Source organism: Manacus candei, unplaced genomic scaffold, assembly GCF_025592945.1.
Source record: "Manacus candei isolate 608988 ecotype Guabito, Panama unplaced genomic scaffold, ASM2559294v1 h1tg000060l, whole genome shotgun sequence".
NCBI classification, from domain to species: domain Eukaryota; kingdom Metazoa; phylum Chordata; class Aves; order Passeriformes; family Pipridae; genus Manacus; species Manacus candei.
Genome location: NW_026138108.1, coordinates 677,887 through 702,238, shown reverse-complemented (window position 1 = coordinate 702,238; position 24,352 = coordinate 677,887). Strand labels below are relative to the sequence as shown.

Genomic DNA, 24,352 nt, shown 5'->3' with positions numbered 1-24,352 from the left:
AAAAATAGATAAAGATCCCACTGCATGCAAAATTCATGTCCATTTGAGGAAAAGTTAGGTTATGAAAGAAACTGAGTATTATTACATTGGTTAAGAGTTGCTGCATTTTTCAAGAAGGATTTACAATTTTCACAACCATTTGGTTGGTGCCAGGCTACTTAAGATGAAGGCAGTTTTTCCCCTAAATTATAAACATATTTGTGTCTTCATTTAGATAATATAACTGTGGCCTGATTTTTAGAACTGTCAAGACTGAACTGGTCCATTTGAAAATCCCTCAGTGCTTCAAATTGTCATTGCCTTGAAAATTAAGTCTTTCATTGCTCATGGCAGAACTAGTTTAGAGAGGGAAAAATATTTTCCCTGGAGACATCTCTGCTTTGAAATGAGACTGTTCTCTGTCCATCAAAACAACTCTGTTAGGGAAGGGCAACAGAATGTGGCTGCCTAATTGATTTTCTTAGAGAATGGAAGACTATTCCTTATGAAAAATAGCAGCATGTCAAATGTCTATGCTGTGGAAATACTTGTGAGGCACTTCAGGGTAAGGTATGTGTCTCTGAATGTATTGCTGGGCAAAGCTTGAAAAATGAAGCTCTGGTAAGACCCAGTTTATGACCTGGCTAATTGTTAAAGAACAACTTGTCTACCTGAAAATGTTTTTCTGTCAAAAGCTGTTAGGAAGTGGCTTGGTGAATTGACCCAGCAAATTATTTGTGTTGTCCTCCAATGTTCCTTCATCTTTCTTTCCTCACTTTAGACATACATATATTACAGGATTTCAGTATCGACAGAGCAGCATACATGACCTCCCACAGGCCACTGCAGTTTGAACCAGCATGCACTCGATGGTTGAAGTACATTATCATAGAACATTTTCCTTCTCTACCCAGGAATTTATTCTCTCCTTTATTTCTACTAAAAACTGTCTTTCATAAAAGACATCATAGCTTTTTTTATGTCTTAATGCCTGCTTCCTAGGGTCTTTGTTTGTTCTTATTTCCCTCCCTGCATACACATGAGTGCAGTTGATGTATATTTTCCATCCACTCAATATAAACTTGCATTCAAAGTGGGATTCATCTCACCTAACTTCAGCTTTAGGTGCAGTCTAATTTAGTCCTTCAGTCATCAAAAGGCAGAGATAAGCAACTCCATAAAGTGATTCATCCCATTTGCTATAGGCATTTGTCATAAGATGTAATATATCTCCATCCACAAGCTCTGGCTGGGCCATTTTTTGCTAATTAACTACCTTAATCTAGAAACCTAATTTGTATATGGCTGGGATTAGGAAAAAAGAATTCTACCCTTCTATTCTCCCTTTTTTTTTTTGTCTGTAGTTTCAGCATTCAAAAAAGTATTTACCATGCCTGTCATTTTATCTTTATCTGTGGCATGGTAGCATCTATCACCTAAAATACGGCTTCCATTGAGTTTCTTTGGTTTAAGGTCTTACTGATAGGCCTCAACTGAGGTTTGTTTCTGCTACGTGCTGTGCATAAATGCAACAAGAACATGGAAGAACTTAAAGACAGGATCGACTAAGTGAAAGAAGATGGAAGAGTTATGTCTTCTCAGAGGCCAGTAAAGACACAAAGATTGAATGACTTGTCCAGAATGATGAAGCAGAAGTGGAAAACTGGACAAGATTTATTGACTTCCAGTGCAGTGCCCCAAGTTCAAGACAAACTTTTTTTCTCCTGCGTACCCCAGTATATGTTAAGCTTATATGAGATCATAGCATACGTCTTCCCCCCAGCTTTTTTAATTTGTTGTCAGTGAACTAGTGAGTTTTCCTGTGAGTATGCAATGAAATCACTGCTGAGTGTATGTGCATACTTTGCATAATTTGACCAAGTGAATCATAGATGCCATAATTACACAGAAATAGAGGTTTTAGAAGGACAGAGACAGGCTGTTCAGTTAACTGTAACTCCACTCAGATTAATAAAAGAACTGAGTTGCCAGTTATTAATAGACTTTTGAAAATGTCAACTTTAACGTATTTTATTTACGATATTACTTCATAAAACAGCCACAAGCAAAATACTTCAGTTATTAATATAATTATTGCATTCTTTCCCCCCTTTAATTTGGAAATGCAGGAACGGTAAATGAAAGTGATTTTTTCTTCGGAGAGTAAATCACAGAAGCAATCTTAAGCAAACTGGCAGTTTTCTATTAGAGCAGGATTCTATTCCCAGAGAGCTCTCAAAAAGATTTCAATTAGATGTTAAATTAGACACCTGAAATTCACATATTTCTCTCAGCTCCTTAGGCATAATAACCAGATAATAACTTGATCAGCTCAGAGGATTTGGTGTTCTATTGTAAGATGTCTTCCTTTTGAAATACATAAAAATTCCAGTTTGTAGTATAAAAGTTTTAGATTACTCATCTACAAGGAAGGTTGAAGTCAATGGCTTCTTAGGAGAAGAAGAAAAAAAAGAATCCCTACTGCTTTGAGTATTCATTTTAGAGATGGAGCATACTGATAAATATGCAGTGTGGACAAACTTCTCAAATGTGCAATGAGTGGATAACAGAAATATTGTTAATGGGGTGAAGTTGGGTATGTTCTGTTTTGGCATCTAATTTCAGTTAGGATTTTGGGGTCGAGTTTTGTAAACAAAAGTTTTTCCACTATTTTGCTATGTCTACATAAAATGTTTCCTGGAATTACATGAAGGTCAGCACAAGGTCATAGGGAATGTGTGCATACTTTCCGTAACTATGTTGGTAGAGGAAAATAGAGTTGCTTTTGTAGAATCCCTATGAAGGCTTTCTGTAGTCTAAACTCTTTTTGGCTTAGCTACCTATAGATATGTGTCGTGGTTTAACCTCAGGCAGACACCAAGCCCCAAGCAGCCACTCACTCACTCTCACACCAGTAGGATAGGGTAGAGAATCAGAAGGGGATAAGGTAGAAAACTCATGGTTTGAGATAAAGACACTTCAATAGGGAAACCAAAAGCTTGTGCACACAAGCAAAACAAAACAAAGAATTAATTCACTGCTTCCCATGGGCATGCAGGTGTTCAGCCACCTCCAGGAGAGTAAGGCCCCATCAGATGTAACAGTTACCTGAGAAAACAAATGGCATCACTCCAAAGGTCCTCCCTTCTTCCTTCTTCCCCCCACTTTATATACCAAGTGTGATGCCATATGGTCTGGAGTATCCCTTTGGTCAGCTGGAGTCAGCTGTCCCTGCTGTGTCTCCTCTCAATCTCCCACGCACCCCCAGCTTCCTCACCAGTGTGGCAGTACCAAAAGCAGAAGAGGCCTTGGCTCTGTGTAAGCCCTGCTCAGCAATAACAAAATCATCTCTGTATTATCAACCCTGTGTTCAACACAAATCCATAACACAGCCCCATACCATCCACTGTGAAGAAAATTAACTCTACCCCAACCAAAACCAGCACAATGTGGTAACAAATATTGTTAAAACCAAACTAAATGAAAAGTCTTTGTGCCTTGCATTGTATTTTAGAAGAGTGTTTTGGATTTCTGCAAATGAAAGACAGGTAGTAGAACCCTTATTGATGGTACCACTTTTTACCTGCTTACTGGTGACCTTACTGACTTTACAAAGAATTCCAGGAGTGCCTGCCTGTAAAAAAGATGAAAATGGACATGAATATGGTGTGGAGGTCAAGGAGCTGACCTTCGATTTAATGGGAATGAAAGCTTGTGTGCAGGCTTTATCTCATGTAAACATATTTCAAATGTGCTATTTATAAAAGTTAATGATAGTTTACCTGGGATAGTCCATGGACATAAACAAGATAATCTTTGCAAGCAGAATGAATGCTGTTTTCCGGGCCAACTCTATCTACAGTTTTTTCCATTATAAATGTCCACGGTCTACAGGTCTGCATCTAGGATGATTCATATGCTCCATCATCTGTTTAAGCCAGTGTAAGACAGGTCCCTAGAAAATTAAGCAATACAGATGATTAATAAAATGATACAAGCCCAAAAAATTGTTTCCTGATCATTCAGGCAACATTACAATTTATTAATAAAGGAGGTAGATATTACCCAGATGCTCTCTGCCATGTCTATCAGGTACCTGGCCACCAGAGAGGAATCCAGCTACCACTTCTCTGACTGTGGCATTAGCTGTGTCAATGCCAATTCTTACAAAATGTCACATCAAATTGTGCAGGATACTGAGCAGTCACCATAAGATGCTGACTGTTCTTCCTGCCTGTCAGCAAACAAAAAATGTATATTCTGAATTTCAATACGTCATTAGTCACTGGCTTCACCAAGGATTCATCAGAAGCTTGAAAAAATAAGCATATGTTTAAATCTTTTGCTGATTTAGTGCTGAAGTACTTAAATCTTTGAAACACATTTCTAGACATGTTATATTGACTTCTCATGGGATGGGGAGCATTCCTGTACAGTTTTAGTAGTGAGGATGTGTCTCCTGTGTTACCCTGAAATTCATTTTATGTAGCTGCTTACCATAAACCTTTTGTGTTGTGGCCCCCTGCAGTTTCTTATCAGCATAGGGCCTGCCATAGTTATTCGTTTTCATTATTTTATTTTATAGGCAGGGTGTTGATTCTAAGATATTTCAACCAGAAGGAATAAAATGCTATACAATATGTCAACAAAGCACATATTGGCAAATGCAGTAAGATTCTTAAGTTCATCATGCAAGAAATACAAACCAGCCAATTGCATATCTATGAGATGGTGAAAAGAAATTATTGGAGTCTGAAAATTGATTATGTGTCATTTTGCTCATTTCAGATCTTTCCTTCGCTGAAACTGTGTTCTGGAAATCATGTTACATTAGTATCAGATGCATGTATGCTTAAGCTTTATGTAATACTAGCCCAAATTTTAAGGATATGGAATCTGTCTTTGAAATTTAACATAGCTGCACATGACATGTCCATATCCCCTCAGCCTTGCTGCTAGAAGTGGCAGGAATATAATAGATGTATGCTAGGGTGGTTTTTAGATTCCTTGCCTTGAGCAAAATTAGTTAATGATATTCATTCAGATACAATACCGTACAAATGGGGCACATTAAATGGCTTAAATTAGGTCAAATTGAATAATTGAATTTATTCTTTTACTTAAAAAGAGCTTAATCAGCTGAGAGTGTTAGAGTCAGAAAAAATAGTTTAATTAAATATTAATTAGAAGTTTATATTTTAAGCTACCTTATTATCACTTGCAGCAATATTATTTATGTATCTGGTTTTTCTCATTACAGCTACTGGGGGATGATGTTCAACCATTCTCACTTGATGAAGAATTTGACTATGACAATGTGGCAGTGACCCCTAAGTTCTCTGAAGCTGAGCTGAAGGCCATTAAAGAATTGTCTAAAGAGAAGAAAATGGGTTCAGCATGAGCTGAAGACTGAGTCAAAGGCGTTCTGTGCAGGCTGTTGAAATGACATTTTTATGGGATAAATATAGCTCTTCATTGTACCCCTACTTAACGTTCTTACCTGTGTGGTCAGTAAATGACATCCCTGAGATTTTTTGTTTATTTTACCAGCATGCCTTGGAGTCTGTATTGGCTCAGGATAGGTATGCTGGAGTGACCAAAACAAGATGGTGGATTTCAGACTAGCACGATGGCTACTCTTGCTTATATCTGTACTGACTTGGTTCCTGACTAGTGCAAAGCTGATCCTAAGGCTGCCTTTTACCTAATTCTTTCAATAATGCAATTAAGAGCTTTTTTGCAGCTGACAAATCAGTCCTTGAGCTCTTTCTCTTAAATATACAGTTACAGGAGTGAATAAATCTGGGAAATTTTTTTCTCTGCAAAGAAATAGATATTCTTGTTTCCAATAAACATTTTGTGTCGATCAAAATTGACATGGTACAACTCCTAAAATGAAAACAGTAGCTGCTCAAAAAAACCCTTCCACACAGAGGAAAAAATAGCAATCTCATCCATTAAAGGAGTTGGCATTGAAAGGCTGTAAGATTTTACTGTTTTTTACAGCAGATGATTTTAAATACCAGCTTATAGCTTATACTCTGCATCACTGAAAGCCAGCAAACTGGAGCTGAGTAAAGGTCAGCAACATGGGTGGGAAAGAAGAGTGTGCATCTCTGATGCAAGGTAGTATGTACAGTTTCTATGAAAAGTTTAGAATTCTTTTTTTTTTTCAGCTAACTGTAGAAGCTTTGCTGTAGAGGTTGGTTTAACATCACAGCACTGCATTGTATTATTGGTCGTTTTCTGGTACAACTGCATTCACTATAATTTACTGACCAACATTTTGTCCTTGGCCTATTTCCATTATTTCTGAAGTGATAAATATGATGATAAATATGGGAAGAGTGCCTGAGCAGACAGACAAGACAACAAACCATAGGTTGTTTAAAGGCTGTGGATGAAATCTCTGGCCAGTTGGCTACTTCATTGGCATCAATTTATAAAAGCTAAGAAAGGTGTTTTGGTGTTCCAAGAGAGAGATTTTCTGGATCAGTAATTTTGTAGACCACAATTATGCTCTGAATAGCATTTCTTTTGAGGAATGACATTTACCTCGATTAGAGTGATATAATTTAAGAGTGAGATTAACAAAGAAAAAACAGAAAAGAAAGAGGTCTCACAGAAGATGTTTAAGGAGACTGATATAAAATTACAAGTACGTTGTATAGAAAAACTGGTCTGTACAGGACCTTGCTGGTAGAAGGTAATGAGTTGTTTTTCTTTTTTTAACATCTACACTCAAAAAGATGGCTATGCTGTAGTTAAAATGCTTTTAAAAATGTAATTGGCTGTGTAGCAGATTCTGCTTGGTTTTTTGAAACTTTTTTTTTGTTTTTGTTTTGGTTTATGTGAATTTATTAGAACTCAATGAAGTGTTTTGTTGAACCCAAGATATTTTAAATTAAGTGCTTTAGATCCAAATGGAATTTTCCAGTGAAACATTCAATTAAAATTTTTGGAACAGATCTAATTACTAATTCATCTGAAAGACTCATGTAATGTGTGTATAAATGGGAAGGAGAAGAAGTAAGTTCTGGAAGAGCTCCATGAGCAAATCTGTGAGAAAGAAATTGAGCAGTGCTGTATAATGATAGCAAGATCAGCCTTTGAAAGCCTCAACAAAAAAATAAGGGAGACAACCTCATTAAAATATATATGTATAGCAAAGATAATGTAAGGAACCTTCAGTCTGAGAGACCTCTGTGTACAGAATTTGCTATCCTACAGGCAAAGAATCAGCCATAAAAGTGAACTTTTGTGTTTTTTGTGGAATGATGAATTAGGTGCTTCTTGTGTGGGGTTCTTTTTTACAAAGGTGTGAGACACACAAAGAATAGATCGGTCCTGTGGGAATCCTATTGCCAGCAGAGTCAATGAGAAGACTTGTCTAGGGGTTCATAATGTTCTTCAGGCCAAATCGGCTCTGGAATCTCTTAAGTGAATTTTCTATTCATTTCATTATCAATTTTCCCTGTACATTAGGGATACATCCAGCCATTCAGTTCCTTCTCTCATAGGCAGATGATTCTCACCAAATGTTCAGAGTACCTATTATGCTCCATAAGCGTTATTCAGTATAGTCATTATATGGTTTCGTTTGATATAAAGAAGCACTTTGCTGCAGAATACCCAACAAAATTGGAACTCTTTAGCGACATTCATCTTACACAGAGAAATGGGGATAATTCACTTACATTTATACCACTCATGAGTTAGATTTTTGCTCTTTGTTAACAGACATGAATATCACAGTGAAGATTAGGCAATGCAGGCTACATTTTCTGAACATGACATTTTATTGGCCTGCCCCTGTGGTTGTTTTTGGCTTATACCTTTCATTTGATTATCTTTCACAGAGGAGGCATATTTTCCTCTTCTCCATTACCAGGCTGTCATTTTTAAGAACATACTTTATGTGCATGTTAAATTTTATACTTGCACATGGAGTTAGTTACCTGGAATTGTTTCAGTGTTTGTGAGGTGATTTGAAATCTGAATAATATATATCTTTTCCTTTTGTAGCTTCTATTCTCTTTAATTTTTAATATTTCCAGCAGGGGTTGGCAAGGGACATTTGTCATTTGTATTTATGGTTTTTCTGCACATTTTTCCTGTTTTGCAGAAGAATTAAAGGCAAAACTCTTACACTGAACAGGAAACTTGGAGTGATTCTTGGGATAGATTTAGGGGGTGCTGCAGTAGGGAACAGTTTTCTCCCTACCACACTGATGAGGAACTGCAAAATCTGTGACATTGGGTGAACCCGTTTGAAGTGAAGGGTATGTGATGCATCTCTCTAATCCCTTTGTATTCATGACTTCATTGATGTCTAAAGTGCAGTAGAGATGTGCATCCATATCAGTCAGGGAGCTTATCTGACTGGTTATGGTAGATGTTATCTACAGAAAATGTTTTTTTTTTATTAAACTTGTTGCTTACTTTGGTGTTACCAGAAGGATATTGACTGTTTCTCTCCACAGTCTTGATGGATCCTCGGGTATTGGGGGAAACTCTTTGAGTTTTATGGGAAGTAAAATAGTCCTTCCATCAGGGCAGGAATTTGAAGGGTTGTTTCCTTGGCTGGTTCTGGTGAAAGCTTGAATATTGTTAATGCACAGAGAAACTCCTTGTGGGTGTAAAAGTAACAGTAATTATTTGGTGAGATAATGGTTGTGAAAGAGTAAGATAAAAATTGAAGAAATGAAAAGAGATGCAGACAAGTCTGACTCAGACATTGTTATGGTTCTAAATATATTTCAATTAATGAACAAAGGTATCCTTTTATACACTTGCATACACACAGTGCCACTGAAAGAAAATGATTTAGTATGGAGAGTACTCACCCGATAATTCAGAACCTTTTGAAGAAGATGGCACAGAAACAAATCCCTGCTCTTATGGAAAAGGCCCTTTGATCCTCTGGCCTTCATTTTTTGCTGCTATAAACTGGCAGAACTCCACTGAGGCCATTTGTATTCATACAGAGCAGACAGGAGCCTGGTATTTACAGTCTTAGCTGAAAGAATATGGAGCCAAATCAATTCCTGATTTAACTTCACTGAATATATAGTTATGTGTATGGCCCATTATCATTATGGGGAAAGATTTCAATGAAGAGCCAGTGCAAATGAAATGTAAAAAACATATCTTGTAACTGTTCAGATGCTAATTTTGCACAGGTAATTTTGGAGTTTCTGTAGTAATGTATGCTTAGAACATTGCTTTTTGCTTTATGAAAAATATCACATACATTTGCAAGTCCTGTTCAAAGCACAAAACTTGATTACATACATAATTACTGAGGATTCTGACCTCCTTTAAAGTGTTTTCTTTTTCCCTCTGCATCTTGCCAAGGATTGGAAGTGGACTTCACCTTATCTTGGAATTGTTTTAAAAAGATCTGGCATCCTTTGTAAAAACATACACTTCCTTATAAAGGTAGGCTGTCACTTTGTCATGCAACACTAAATGCAGAAGTAAATAGGACCAAATTCCTAGTTGCTCAGCAACTTCATGTACATCATAGTGTGGGTAAATATATATTTAGTATGAAAGTGTCTTCTTGGATAGCAGGCTGATTTGTATCCTGCTGTCCTCTACCTTCAGTTTTACTTGGGAGTCTGAGCAGTAGCTTGCTCCTACCAGGGTATGAATTTTCAAAGCCCTACAAAGAGGCTGTGAGACAGTTCAGTTACACCGACCAAGGAAGCTGAACCAGCAGTGCTGTACTAGTGCTCCAGGCATACTCTAGCCTGCTGAATAGTTTAGCTGAGTGTGGCCATTCACCTCTGTTTGGCAGAGATTTGTGTTACAACCATCACGAATGTGATACTCCTGAAGATGTGCAGTGGAAAAAGTGGTGACTGACAAGGGCTGGGCCAGAGATTTGTTAGACTCCATTTGCTTTCTGGGACCTTGCTGAAGAGGCAACTCACTGCCCTCCCTCACGGGCTGCAAGTCAACCTCGGTGTTTTCAAGCCTCCCAGTAAAGCGAGGAAGCCCCTGAGAAGTGCTCCTGCTGGCCTCAGGAGGTGAGCTCCTGCACTGCGGAGCCAGGCGCCTGTGGTAGCGGAGAGGTTCCCACCGCAGAGCACTTTCTTGTGGCCGGGTGTCAGTTAGCACAGGTGGGTACCAGGGCTTGTGTCCGGAGCTCCTCTCACAGCAGGGTGTCTGTCTTTGCCAGTCATGGGAGCATGCAGTTCTCCCAGGTGCTAAATGTCTGCCCATCCCTTGGGAACACAAGGCAGACAGTTTTCCCCGTAATCATGTTAAGTAGTGGGACATCTCAAAAGATGATGAGTTTGGTAAATTTGTGATTGCTGGCTGTTGGAGGTGACTCCTTGTGTTTTGCTGGCAAGATACTGTAAGCCAATACTGCAGGTGTATGATCTGAGGAATACCACAAGTTAGACTGGAGATGGTTTCAGTGCTTGTCTACAACAAATTTGCAACAAGAAAAGCAAGTGTTAAAAGGTGCTGTCATTTTTATAGACAAGCTACTTTATTTGCAATTGCAGTACCTCACAGTTAGAATGGAAATCAATTCTAATGCCTTATGAAAATGCAGAAATATTTGTCTCATTTACAGCACTTTCAAAAAGGACAGATAATAAAATTTCCCCGATTAACGATCTAAATTTTATATACTCTGTGGTGCCCTGTTCAGTACATCTCTGGATAAATGTTTCAAAATAATAAGCAAAGATAGATCTGAACAAAATCCGCAAATCTAACTTCACACTGAATTTCAGGTTGTGGAAACTCTCTCTATATATTCAAAGCCCTCTTTGATCTGAATATTCCCAAATTTTGGGGAACTAGATACTTTACTTTAAAGATCTCTAACCAAACATTTCTGTAGCAACCATGTAGTACCAATCTGGACTAAAAAAACCAAAGCAGTCAGGGACTTACCTATATAAAAAGAACCAATGGAATGTGACAATTGAAATAACTACACTCTATAGGAAGATAATGGATGAAAGGACTCTAAAGATAGAGTAGTATTATATTTTATATAGAAAATTATATTTTTCTAGAGAATGAACCATACTAAAATATTCTGTTTACTTCATGCAATTCTAGAGAGTCTTTGAATGCCCAACTAAAAAATTATGTGTAATGATTTTGTGATTCATGTGGATTTACAACACAGTTATCTCTTGAGCCATTAAAATGACATTAAAACTTGTGTGAGATTCTTCAGTATATTTTGTGGCAGTGCTAACACCTTAAATTAAGGCTTTAGCCTCATTCTCTCATATGTTACAACAGAGTTTGTTCTTATGTGGCTTTTGTGGTTGAGGATTCTGGTGGCAGTTTCTGGAGAGCAGGTGTGTACTTGTAGCAAGTGAGCCCTAAGTTTAATAAGTTTTCTTGAATCCATCTGCTTTTCTGTCCGTATGTATAAAAACTTGTATGATATGCATAATTCTTAGAAAGAAGCGTCATTTATTATGTTGCTTATGCTCCTCAGAATAACTTAGCAAGAGGACAAATTCTACCAATTACTTGGAAGTGTTGATTCTGCCATTTAGATTTGCTGCAGATTGCACATTTGTTCTTTGAGAGAGAAATGTTGAAATGCATTTTTCATCCTCTTTTCCTTATTTTTGTTTTTGTCTTTCCTACATCACTTTTGCAACTAGCTTCCTAGAACTTGACAAGACACTACATTAATCTCATGAGCTACTTTCCTGCTGGATAAAATTTTAAAGTAAAAAATATGGAAGGCTGTTGTTTGGGCCATGAAACATCAAAGCATTTCATGCTCAAGCTTAGCATTTGCAAAGCTGTCAAAACCAAACAATCAGGAAAATACAAATAATGGTCAGCCTTCTTATTGAACGAAAATTTAATTCCAAATATCCTTTGTTTAAATCAGCTGCTTACACTTCAGCTCCGCTGCCCATCAAGGATTCTGTTAACTAACATATTTCAAAATCCAAACTGTCAAAAATACTGACAGCTTGCATTAGCTGAACAGCATTTCCCGCAACAAAATTGTGATCTATTTAAGGCTCTTTGTTTTGGGTCTTGACACATTTCCTGAATTCCACAGATTTATTTGCCATTCATGAACATTAGTAATGTCAACTGTACGAAAAACAATGGCCCAGTGGGTATCTTTCTGCTGAGAGAAGGAAGAAGAGAGCTAGTGGGAAAAGAGGTTGGCTGAGCAGCCTAACATTACTTGTGCTCCAAATGTGATGCTTGATGTCTTGCTTTTGATTCTTTTGCAGTATTTGTTATGAGAATCTTGGTTGTCAAAAGAGCTAGCTGAATAACACCCCTCCCCATTGCGGCCCCCAACCCACATGTATGAATGTGCTGGCAAACAAGCTAGTCAAATTCAATTTGCTACTATTTCAAGGGTATAGTTAGTACGTTCATTACAGGGTGTGTTTTACAAGGTGCTTGCAACTGATAGCATTTACTGACAGCCTTAGGCTCTGATCACAAGTGTTCAAATGAGTGTTTGTCTGGTATTGCTTGTAATCCTATACTTCCCAAAATATAATTTTGTAATGTATATTCTTTTGATATTTTTCACTCGCTGCCCCAGAATCAACAGATCAAAGTCATCCTTCAAAGATGATACTAAAAAAACATGACTTGGAGTGCTCTGAACAGAAGCGATGAAATTAGGAATGATATAAAATTAAGTAATGTTAAATTTAGGAAAAACAACTTGCTGAAATTTAAATACACTAGACTCTGCAAGTGCCACAAAGGGAAGCTGATGGAGCTGATTTGCAGAGGTCAGTTAAAAGAAATCTGAAAACAAAATTGGAGAATATGCTACAGGAACAGAATAGTGCATCAGTCAGGAGCTGGACTTCTTTAATGTTTTCTCTTTAAGGTACAAAAGAATGAATGGCTGAGGTTTGAAGAATTTTACTTGTTAAGATTGTCACTGTCATGAGTTCCAATTCTTATACTGGAAGAAAGGGTAGTTACTATTGTTGCAGGTTCAGTCTGATCGTTTTAGTTCCACAGCATCTCTATCAACTCTTGATTTGTACACAGGCTGGCATTCCATTTGTGAAGCATCACTGCCAGCATTTGCAAAAATGAGAAGTGATATATTATTTAAATATTCTTCTTTTTTTGAACAGCCTCATTGCATTACAATTGCACAGTAAGATAGGAGAGATGGCTTTTTTCCCCCTGCTTTTAAGAAGGCAATTTAGCTTAGAATTCTGAAGTGGAATATTGGATCAGAACCACATCAGGGCTTTGAGAAAACCTGTGTTCTATATGTAGCTCTTTGGCTCATGACTGCATTGCTCAGCCTTGATCTCTTTGCTGAAGTAAATGACATCAATTTGATCTTACTTTGGAATAATGAAGCTTTTTTTTTCAGAATCCAAAAGCATTGTCTAATTTATATTTTCAGGGCATGCTTCTTTTACTGTTTTTTCTCCTTGCCTTTATTTGTCTCAACTGCTACTATACAGCAATCAATATAACATAGGGTAATACACAGAGAACAAGGTATGGCATTGCTACATTTTTCAGCAGGAAAAGGGAACCTTCTCCGAACTGAGAGATAAAGAGGCCATTGAAACCTTTTTGTCTGGCCATCTGTCAATTTGAATAGATGGATATTGAGTTAAGCTGTTATTTTTATGAAGTATTTGTACTACCCAAATCAGGGAGGTGCTGCTTGTTGAAATAATTCAGAGGAAAACTCAGTTCAGTCAACTTCAAAGTAGTCTGTCTTTTGATGACTATAAATTCCTCTGGATGCTCCTGTCTCACTGTAGCTCTATCAGAGTCAACATAGCAAACACAGGACACACACTGTCTGTTCTAGCTGGGCTCTTGTATAATGCTGCCAATTCTCTGGGACACTTCCAGGGAGCTGTAGCTTACCAAGAGGCTCCTCAGAGGAGAATGTAATTTTTATTTATTTTCTGTTCTAAAACACACTTCCATGTAATCCTGCTTCACCCTGTCCTCCCCAAAGGAATGTCTAGGGGAGAATACCAACACCTAGGCTGGTTAGCACTTGTTGGTATAACTGAGTATTCAGTTTTGCTTTTCAGTTCACTTTCCCTAACCTTTCTTTTCGAGGTGGAATTTTTCCTTTGGTGCCAAGCACTGAGGAAACAAAAATGTGTTTCTTCAAACCACCTCCATCTTATTAACATTGTTTGCTGATATATTGCTGATATATTCAGTAGGAGAGGAAACTGATTCTACCTCACAGTAAAGTTTCTCTGTTACAAATTTAATTGTTTTAAGTACTCTGGAGTTTTCTGTGACCTCTAGGTAATTTTTTTTTTAAATGATTGTTGATACAATCTCTCAGAAGAAGGGGAGAAAAGAAGTACTTTGTTGGCCTAGTTTCAAGTAAGCTCTAAAAGTTCAAGTGGACCAATTACACATAAAAGAGAAACAATTTTTGTAAAGCTTCATTTGAATCCCAGAGGGGAAAAGTGATAGAAAATCAATTAACTTTCCACATGAAAAAATAGCTCATATTGCAAAGCTTTCCTTGCATAGTTTTCTGATTATGTTTGGAAGCAAATTGTCTTGATTATACCTTTGACGGGAAGGAAAGTCTTTTAATTAATTTAGTACATGATACAGCAGTGCTAAATTGTATCATGGAACAATTGAGTGGGCCTACACCAATATTTTTGCCCCGTTGAAAATGGATATTGCTCACTTAGCGATTCATGCTCTTGCTGGGTTGATGCAATTATCCATTGATTGCAGAGCATGTGACATGAAAATAGGAGAGGCTAAGTGGAATAAACAAAAAACCGATTTCAGTGAAGAGTCTGAAATGTCTCTTGTCAAAAATTTGGAAAAATCAAAGCTAAATTTCAGAGCCTGTACCCCCACTGGGACTGAACCCAAACCCTAAGACAGCCCCTACTTTGGGAATATTCAGGCTTCAGATGTGTTTTGTATTGGTCTTGTCCTGAAATGAGGATTGGAAGTGATTCCCTGTTAGCCATGTACTGACACAATCCTCAAACTCATGTGCAGCTATGAACTATTGATAGCAAATTTGTAGTAACATCTCCGGTAGTTGCTGCACTAGCTGCTTCTTAAACCAATTTTTGCCTCAAGCTGAAAACAACTACATTTGTTGTGTTTGCTGAGAATAGGATTTTTAAATTACAATTTTATTTACAATTTATTACAATTAAATTACAATTTTAATTCAAATGTTCTAAATATGAGAAACAACACATTCAATTTTTTTAACAAATAATGCATGTTCTTATAATGATGTTACATTATATTATTGAAAGAATATAATATTAAGGATCTTCTTGATAGGTCTGTTTGATATAGTACGTGTTCTTGTCTTGCTAAACTAGCACAAATGGGTCATGTCTCTTTCCCTGATGGATCTTGTGTGCTGGGAATATATTTACCTGCACCGTGCTTTTCATACTGAGGTGTGCTGGGTCTTTTCTGGTGAGCTATAGAATCAAATATCCAAGAGCTGAGTAATAAAGAAAAGACTCCACCATCAGAACGTCTTATGAATTCACTCATAGCTGTCTAAACTCAAATAAAATATTATCACACATTTTTCTACTATCTCAAGGCCATACACAATGAAAAATTAAAACCTGTACAAGTGAGGAACAATACTCTGATTGCTCTCTGTTCTTTCTGATTTCTTAGAGAAGGGCCAGCTGGTGAGGGGTTTGTTTACAAAAGGAAGCTAGTAAATGTGGTTATGGAAAGACTTGAGATGGGATAGGAAGTTTTCTAGCAGCAGTGTGAAGGTGAGTGTGTACTAAAAATGAATTTCAGAGGTTCAAAGTCATGGCTGTGAGCACTGTACCACAGGACTGGTATGCCCCAAGCTAGTGTTATTATAATGTTCTGCATTATTTAGAGATTTAATTTAATTAGAGGTCTTAGGTTTCATAATTATCATTTTGAATTGTGACAAAATTGGGCCGAAAAACATCAGTATGCAAGAAGTGCTGTCAGATGTGCTCTCTAGGCTTGCGTACCAATAAAAATATTTATTTTGACCAGAATGGCAAAGCTGGGAACCAGAATGGCTCTGCATGACATTGTAGAATTAGATAGAGAGGCGCAATTTGCACCAGTTAATTCAGTAAAGATTGATTTCCTCAAGGATAGGTTTAAAATCTACTTGTGGTTCACCGAGGGTGTCAGTAGGGTGAAGGGGCCAACTCAGTACCTGCCCCTCCCTGAATCCAGCTGGTTGCTGCCAGTCATTTGGACCATCTGGGGACAGTGACCTTGACCGTGATGATCAGGCTTAATTAACTGCGTGTAGTCAGTAAATGTATCCACACTGCTGGTACAAACACATACTTGCTTTTTGCATCATGAATGGTCCAATGTAGCCCTCCACCTTCCTGTCAATAGAGATTATAAAAAAAAAAAATATTTTTCCTTTTTTGTTATTTAAATTTGTCTTTTCTATCATCACAGATGCCATACATTTATGTACTTTTTTAGTTCTCCCAGTTGAAAACTACTAAAAATACAGTATGCCTTCACAGAGTTTTATTTTGATTGCATTAAGGTTCTGTGTTTAATGTTTAGCCTTCTTCATCAAGAGGGAAAAATACATTCTTGCCCTGTTGAAAGGCAAAGATAGGTCGTTTAAGAACTCTGCTAGTGCTGAGATCAGCATCACACTTAGCCAAGACCTAACCTCTCTAAAAAATATGAAAGATTGTGTCAAAGGTAATTGAAAATGTCACTGATACTTAAGGGCAATCATGTATAGCTAATTGTTTCCACTGTGACTAGAATGTGATTTCCATTGGATTTCCATTGGATTACTCTAGGAAAGATGCTTCTTGACAGTTTCAGCAAAAATATTAAAGAAATACGGTATATTTAGAAAAAAAACACCACCCCTGATCTATTTCAATTCCTGAATTTAGCTCTGGGATCATTAATTCCTAACTCGGTTCCTGTGCCCCACAACAGACCAATGGGAGACTCCCAAATGTGCTGTTTGCTGGCTGACCTCCTCAAGAGACTAATGGCACTGCTCCAGACATTGTTTACCAGTATCTAAATACACAATAAAAAAAAAATGTTGGGGAGAAATTACTTACCCTTAATATTTTCCTATTTCTCTAAAATAACACGAAAAGGAGGGTAATTGTATTGACGCTGTAAAACCAATTCTCGGTGCAGAGCACACGGTGGCAATGTTGCACCACTCCTGGGCAGCTCTCCTGCGGCACTTACCCAACCCAAATTCATTTACTGAGCAATAAATAGATAGATGGAGTAGAGTGCTGCTTTACCCAGGGAATATTATACTTGTACATGGTAGCACTGATTATGTTTTCTCTTAAAATAGAGAGAAAGGTATAGGAAAAATAATTTTTCTTCCTTTCTTTTTACCACTTTTGTATTATTTGCATGCATCCTAAGCACAGATACAGTTTAAGTTTTGCAGAAATAATGTAGCTGGTATTGGAAAAAGATGTGACTATTTAGTTTTGTTCCATAAACTCAAATACACCTGCCTTAGAGGAGCACTTAGGATCATAAAAACCTCTACCCATCACATACAGAGAGAAATTGGGAACCGTGAAGGTTTCTCCCTCTCAAAAGAAAGCTTTACTATTTAAACAAGCTAGCCATGAACTCTCTGTTTCAAAAACATCTCTAGCCTAAATGTAAGCTTCCCTAAATGTCTACAGAGAAATAGAAGGAAACTTTTCCTTGGCAGGAAAAGTTTCAGGCACATGTAAGGGTGAGTTCCCAGGTTCAGTGGCCATGGACAGCTCTCAGTGCAAAACCCCTCAGAGCTGTTGTGGTCACCTCTGGCTTTCTTCTCTGTTCAGCCTGACAGGAAGGCCCTTCAGAGGCAGACTGAGTAGCAGAGTACTTACAGTACAAAGGCAACACTGCTGAGTATTTCAGGTCTCTGAGGCTGTTGCCTTTCATATTTATCCTGCTTTTGGTGTGCTGTTGCAGCTCCACCAGCTCAGTTCCCAAGCCACGGTCTTCCATGGTTTTTCCTCTGCTTTCAATGATCTCTGTGCCCTGGCAGACAAATCCTTCTCTGTGCCTCTGTCATGGCTCATCTGATTTCCATTTCACCAACACAAAATGAATTGAGTTTTCTTTCCTTCTGGGTTTTTTTTGAGCTTTTTAGGTCTAGACATGTTATCAGCTACTGCCTGATTATTCTGATGCTCCTTAAAGAGTTTGGATTCAACTCTACATCTTGTCTTCTTATAGAACAAGAAGGAAAATACAGGTTATTTCATCTAACAAACAATGCTATGCTGTCTTTGTTCCCTTCTCCTAATTCTATCAGACACAAATGTAAACTAAAATGAAAAAAACCAAATGCCAAAGTGTGAGAGCAAGCTCTCCAAGTAAGCAACACTCAACCATCTGCTTAGATTCATGCTAAGTACAGGACAGGCAAGTACATTCAAAATGGTTGGTATAGGGTGATTTTTGTGAGCAACGCATGCTCACAAAGACCAGCAAAAAATAAATATAAGGAATTAAACAAGTATTTTGATCATGTAAGGTTACTGTAAATAAAAGCCATCTAAATCTGCTGAAAATATGTTGAAGTAATTGATGCAGCAATAACAGAGAAATGGAATGGGTTTTTTTTCTGTGTCTAAACCCCTTTTTAGGTGTATACTTCCAGGGTGAAAATCAAGAGTCCTACAATTCCATGTCTTCTTTTTTAATTCACAGGAGGTCTAGCTTAAGTGGAAAAAAATGGAATGGAAACGGGCCAACAACTGATAATCAGGAGTTTGGTACCTTGGTCGTTCTTACCTCTCCTTGCATCCAAAAACCAAGCTGGAGGCCTTCAAAAATGTATTGAGAGAGGAAACTTAAGTGACATACAATTATTTTTCAGGTGTGTAACAGCTCATAAGTTAGATCATTATTTCTACTATCAGTATTTTTTAAAAAGAGAAATAAATAAGAAGAAATGGCCATGGTAATGAATTTTCTGAAATGTGTCATCCTTGAGCAATTCAGCTGGAACTGTAAAGAACCCATTTCAATCCCTGCACGTGAGCCAAACCTGCCATCCGTGCCACTGTCTCTGCAGGGCAGACTGACACAGTTACTAATCTTTCAATCATATTACCCACCCTAAGAGCAGCCTTTCGGTGTTGCTGGTGAAACTTCTTCCAACTTGCCATCTTCCCTGCCTCAGAAATGCTATGATAGCTCCCATACTCAGTGCTGTTTTTCTTTCATTTCACCCTATTTAGCCTCTGCCAAGTCCCACGTTGCCCAGCACCTGTCAATAGTGCATTGGGATTGCACTACTGTGTGTAACTTTTTGTGCTCTTTGCTTTACAGCCCACACTGCTGGAGATTAACAATCCAGATGAATTTCATCAGGAGCCCTTGGCCCAGCTGCTTACAGTCACAAGGCAAAGAAATGCACCACCCTTATGCCTCAGTGATTTAGCTTACCTCTATCTTTCTGTTTTTATTTTAAACCTGAGTTTGAAACTGACAGAAATAAAATAAAACACTACTAGTAAGAAAATGATAAATCTCTTTTGTAAAAATTGTCATCTGTGAAGTGCAGAGAAATAGCTAAACATTTGTAATTTAGAGAGAAGGACATTAATAAGACCCTTAAAAAAATTCTTGCTGGCTTTTTCTTGTTTTCTCCCCTCATACATATGTAAAATATTAGTTTGCTAATCTCAAACAAGTGCTAAAGGCCCAAACATCTGCCAGTTGCTCTAAAAAACATATGCTTTTGGCACTTCATATTGATGGCATGATGATCTGAGGCATCTTCCACCAATCTTTTTTAAAAGACAGTACCAGTGTCATTTTCATAGTCAAGGTCTTAAGTCCCTGGGATGCCCAGCAAGGTGTCATTGGTGTGCAGATTTATTTCCACTGAGCAGCTAGAAGTATTTCAGCAAGGGAAAGATGCTGAAAAGAAATATAGTAGGTATAAATAGTAACATCAGACCCTGTAGAGTACTGACTGAGGGCTAGAAAATTACAGAGGCTGTGATATTTAACTCTCATCACTAGTTCACAGCTGATGTATCTTTACTCTCCTACCCTGATAATATTTTACTTGGTCAAGGTTTGATGGTAACAAACAATAAAATCCATAGTACCACATACATTTTCTTTTCTGCAGGAACGGCACATGGAAAAAGTGTGAACATCACATGTAGTTGTTGAATGAACAGTCCTGCTTTCATGAAGTACATCAAAGAAAGGATTTACTGTGTGGGTTTCAGATGTAATATAAGCTCTTTTAGAGGCAGAGGTTGAGATTCCCCATTCAGTTCTGCAAGAGTGGATCATAAAAGCACGAGTAGTTCAGACAGGACCATGGAAATGCAATTGTCCAGCCTGCCCCGCAACTAAAACTAGTTTGTCCTCATAGGAAGTGACACAGTCTAGAAAATGGTTAGTGGAGACAATGGCTCTGCTATCCTGATTATCTCACTTTATTCTTCTCTACTATCCTGTGATCACTGGGCAATCTGTTTTGTAGCAAACACCATTTGAGATCACACTGTCTTTGGGAAACTTCCTTTTCATGCTTTATTACTTCTCAGTGGAAGCTATTTGTTTTGGGTGGTCTGGGCATCTGCAACAGTATAAGAGACCTCCTGCAAGATGCTTAAAATATTCCAACATTTTCCATGCTCTTCTATGACAGATGTTTTGTCCAGTCATATTACTCTATTATCTTGAAAATAAGTTCCTATTAAAGAAAATGCAGACCTAGTTTCCCCCCCTTTTCCTTACTTCAGAAATCTGTTCTACTGCATTATTGAGATCAGAGTAGTGAACCAGCAGCAGCATGCAGTAATTTTTACCCCTTCCATAAAGGTATTATCTTTCTTTTTCTGGTCATATAATATTTTCCAAATTGAAAATTTATTAAAAATCCTTACTCTTTAGGACTCAGTCTGTTTGGTTTATTGCTGTTGTGGAATTAATTGTATCTGGTTCACTCTTTTTGAGATCACTGGGAGTTTGTTTCTTCCCCAGAAATCGTTATTTTGAGATCCTCAGTTCCATGAGCAATCATACTTTTGCCCTCATGTTCAACATTGTTGTTGCTACTGAAAAAAATATTGGGTTTTAATCTGTAGAGTATAAAAAGAGTGTTTTTGATCTCCCTGCCAGACTCCTTACCCACTGCATGATGATCTAACTTCTTCTGTGATTAAGATCTGTGATACAAAGGAATGTGTCTGATAATAAAATTTACCAGTGGGTATGCTGGGAAGTGCTTTAAATATAGAAAAGGGCCAGAACACCACTCAGGTGGTTGGAACCACAATGGTTTCCCTTCAAAATAGAAGCAACTTGAATTAGATGAAATCCGGTAATATATAGTGAAAGGAAATTCATGTGAGGAGAAATTTGCCAATAATCAGCCCTCCTGGGATCTCACCAGACTCCTGTTAAGGAGAATGGGAAGGGGACTTTGACATTATCAACATAACAGAAATTCAACCCAGCTCTGTGTCGTCTTCTATTCTGGCCCTTTAAAATATCATCTTCCTTAACAAATAACATCTTGGACAATAACGAGGACTTAATGTATGTTCCTCTACGATATTATAAGAGCATGGATCTGTTAATTTAGTTTGTTAATGGCTCATTGGTGTGTTTGCAATAGATTTTTACTGTTCCAAACATCTGAAAGACAGAGAGAAAGAAAAGTCTATTGTCTAAGTTTTTGTTTTCTCTGAGTGTTACCCCTGAAGGCACATGTATTTGCTTGAAAATAATTGCAAATGTCACAACTCTGACTAAAGCATGTGTCACCTGACTTTCAGGGATAAGGGCACTTAAGTTGCCAGTAAACTCCAGCCTAGGAATACTCTGGCCTTTTCAGTTCCTAAAACATATTTCCTAAGCAGCATTTCCCTTCTAGTCTGTAGCAACAAGATTTGATATTTATATATTGCCCCACACATGCATCACATAATGTTGCCAGATTCTTTATGATTAACTGATGTAATTGACTTCTGAGATAAAAAGAAATTTATGTGGGAGAATCCACAGAATAAAACAAAGTTACAATTGTATTCAAAAGTTGAACTAAGAAAAGGAGGAAATAGACCTTTCGTGAGGACAACCATTCCTTCAGGGAAGCAAGTGTAAGAAAAGCCACTGCATCAATATGGTGAGGAACAAGGGCATGACAAATTTATCCCACACCTTGGCAGTGTATCTGTCTCAGTGTATCACAGAGAATGCAGGAAAATACAGAACATACATTCAGGAAGTCAGAGCAGGTAAGGAGCATGCTTCAACTTTTCAAGAAGTCTTCTGCTCTCAGGAAGGACTGACTTGTACTTATTTTTTGAACTAGACTTTCACTGCTCAAGTATTAAGCTTACTAGTATCGACCTACACTACATCTGTCTTAATACACCTGCCTTGTATCTGGATGTATTCCCGGTATTAAAAAAAAGACTCTAAAATAGACAGTGGGTGTGCACATCAACAAACTTGCAACTGAAATTGCAGATCTCATATGACATTCTTTTACTAACTGATGTGTTGAATGGGTTTTTGTTACTGTTACTACAAATTAATTCCAAAATTAAAGCTTTGAGCACTCCTCCTAGCAAACTTGCTTTATAACCACCTGAACATCTCTGGGCTTACAACTGCAGATTTCTACAAGAGCTATATTCACTCAACAACATTTTTGTGGGAATTCAACAAAATGGAAAACAGAAACAGAAACCTCCAGACAATGGTGTAAGCATAGCGCACAAGAAATCAGACAGGAGAGTAGTCATTTGAACATTAGGAATATTTCAGATCTTATTGCAGCTATGATGAGAAGGAAAGGTTTTTGTTTTTGTCCTGAAAGCTTCATGGCTTTGCTTGCAACTTTTGGCTTTTACCACTGTGTGCCTGGATAAAAGACTGTGAGGATGAATACAATTTTCTGTTTGCTTGATGAAGGAAAGGTTTTAAATTAGTTATAAAATGACTTTTGTTGATTTATTCATTTTCCCCACTGGAACATGGTGTGATTCTAGAAAATATGTCTTACTGATGAGGACAAACTGTGAGATCCCACAATTCCAGAGGGATGTTCAGTTGCTCTGGGGTAATTTGTATCCAGGGAGTGGTGCACGGTGCCTCCTATTTGAAGAGTAGAGGAGGTCTATCTAACCTTCCTCACTGCGTATATTAAAAGCTTCTCGTTTTGTTTCATATCACAGCAAGGAATGACAGACACTGCGTGAACCCCCAGCTAGTTAGTTTTTCACTACAGAACTGAACTTCAGCAAAGACAGATAAATAAGAATACTTCCAGACCTAAAGAAACCCGTTGTTCTTGTGTTAATAAAAGAAAATTGAACAAAGGAAGGAATAAGACAGAGAAGATTAAGTGACTCCTTATCTCATAGCGCAGTGACATTTTCTTATCCTTCTTAGAATTCATGGCCAGCTCTAGGAGTTGTGTTAGTAAACTTACATATTAAAATTCAAAACTACTTGCTGAACTTTAAAATATTTTCCCTAATGCCCATTAGATTGAAAAGAAATCTTCATTACTTCTCTATTTGTGAATGACTTCCTTCTGTCAATGTTATTTTGTGAGTTACCAGTCGCTGAGGCATTGCTTTACCTTTATTTAGAGTGGTTGGAAATGCAGAGTTATATGTACTATGAAGTAAGTAATAATTTATGACAAGGTGTGCGGTATGCAAAATGTCATATAGTTTGCAGAGATTAATGCATGAGCCAAGTGCAAATACATTAACTTAACCAACTATCTGGAAAGCAAGATAAATGAAAGAGGGAAATGAATGCAAAATAGGAAGAAAAAGGCATTGTAGTGACAGAAAACACTATATAGCATATGTATTTAATATAGGGACCTTATGAATTAATGTCTCATCTCTGAGTCAAATACACAGATACTTGTCTCAATAGGGACAGTTGTATAAATCAGAATGGGCCAGTTATGCCTGAAAATCAGAAAAAGTACTGGAGGCTGAGTTTAGCAAATCTTAGTCTGTTCTAGGGTGTCACACATCTAGGTATGTGTTTCTAAAACCTTTCTACAACATTTTAAAGCAAATATCCATGTCTTATTCTGCTAAGTCCCATTTCTGCAGTGCATGTTAGTAGAAAAGGTAAGACGACTCATTTTCTTCAAGCCAGTGCATTTCTAATGAATTGCTTCGTGCTGTGATCTTTGGGAATGGTATGCTTATACCCTCAGGCACACACATAAAGCCATGAGCACAAATTGTTTCAATACTTATCTGTGGTCCATCCCCAAGTTATCTACAAAAGACTCTAGGTTTCTTGGTTACACTCTAAACCTGGCATGTTTTCTGTGCCAACTCCAGAATTTACACTGTGAAGCTCCTGACCT

The 24,352-nt window shown here is 37.6% G+C and overlaps 1 protein-coding gene across 1 annotated transcript in view; it reads left to right on the top strand.

The window, feature by feature from the left end:
• Positions 1 to 19,460, top strand: part of IFTAP (intraflagellar transport associated protein) — a 55,334-nt gene extending 35,874 nt beyond the window's left edge. Inside the window, exons 6-8 of the mRNA XM_051804151.1 lie at positions 5,240 to 5,369; positions 18,682 to 18,850; positions 19,306 to 19,460. Coding sequence (XP_051660111.1) covers positions 5,240 to 5,369; positions 18,682 to 18,695 — 144 coding nt within the window. The 3' untranslated portion in view covers positions 18,696 to 18,850; positions 19,306 to 19,460. The remainder of the gene's footprint in view (positions 1 to 5,239; positions 5,370 to 18,681; positions 18,851 to 19,305) is intronic.
• Positions 19,461 to 24,352: the final 4,892 nt, after the last annotated feature.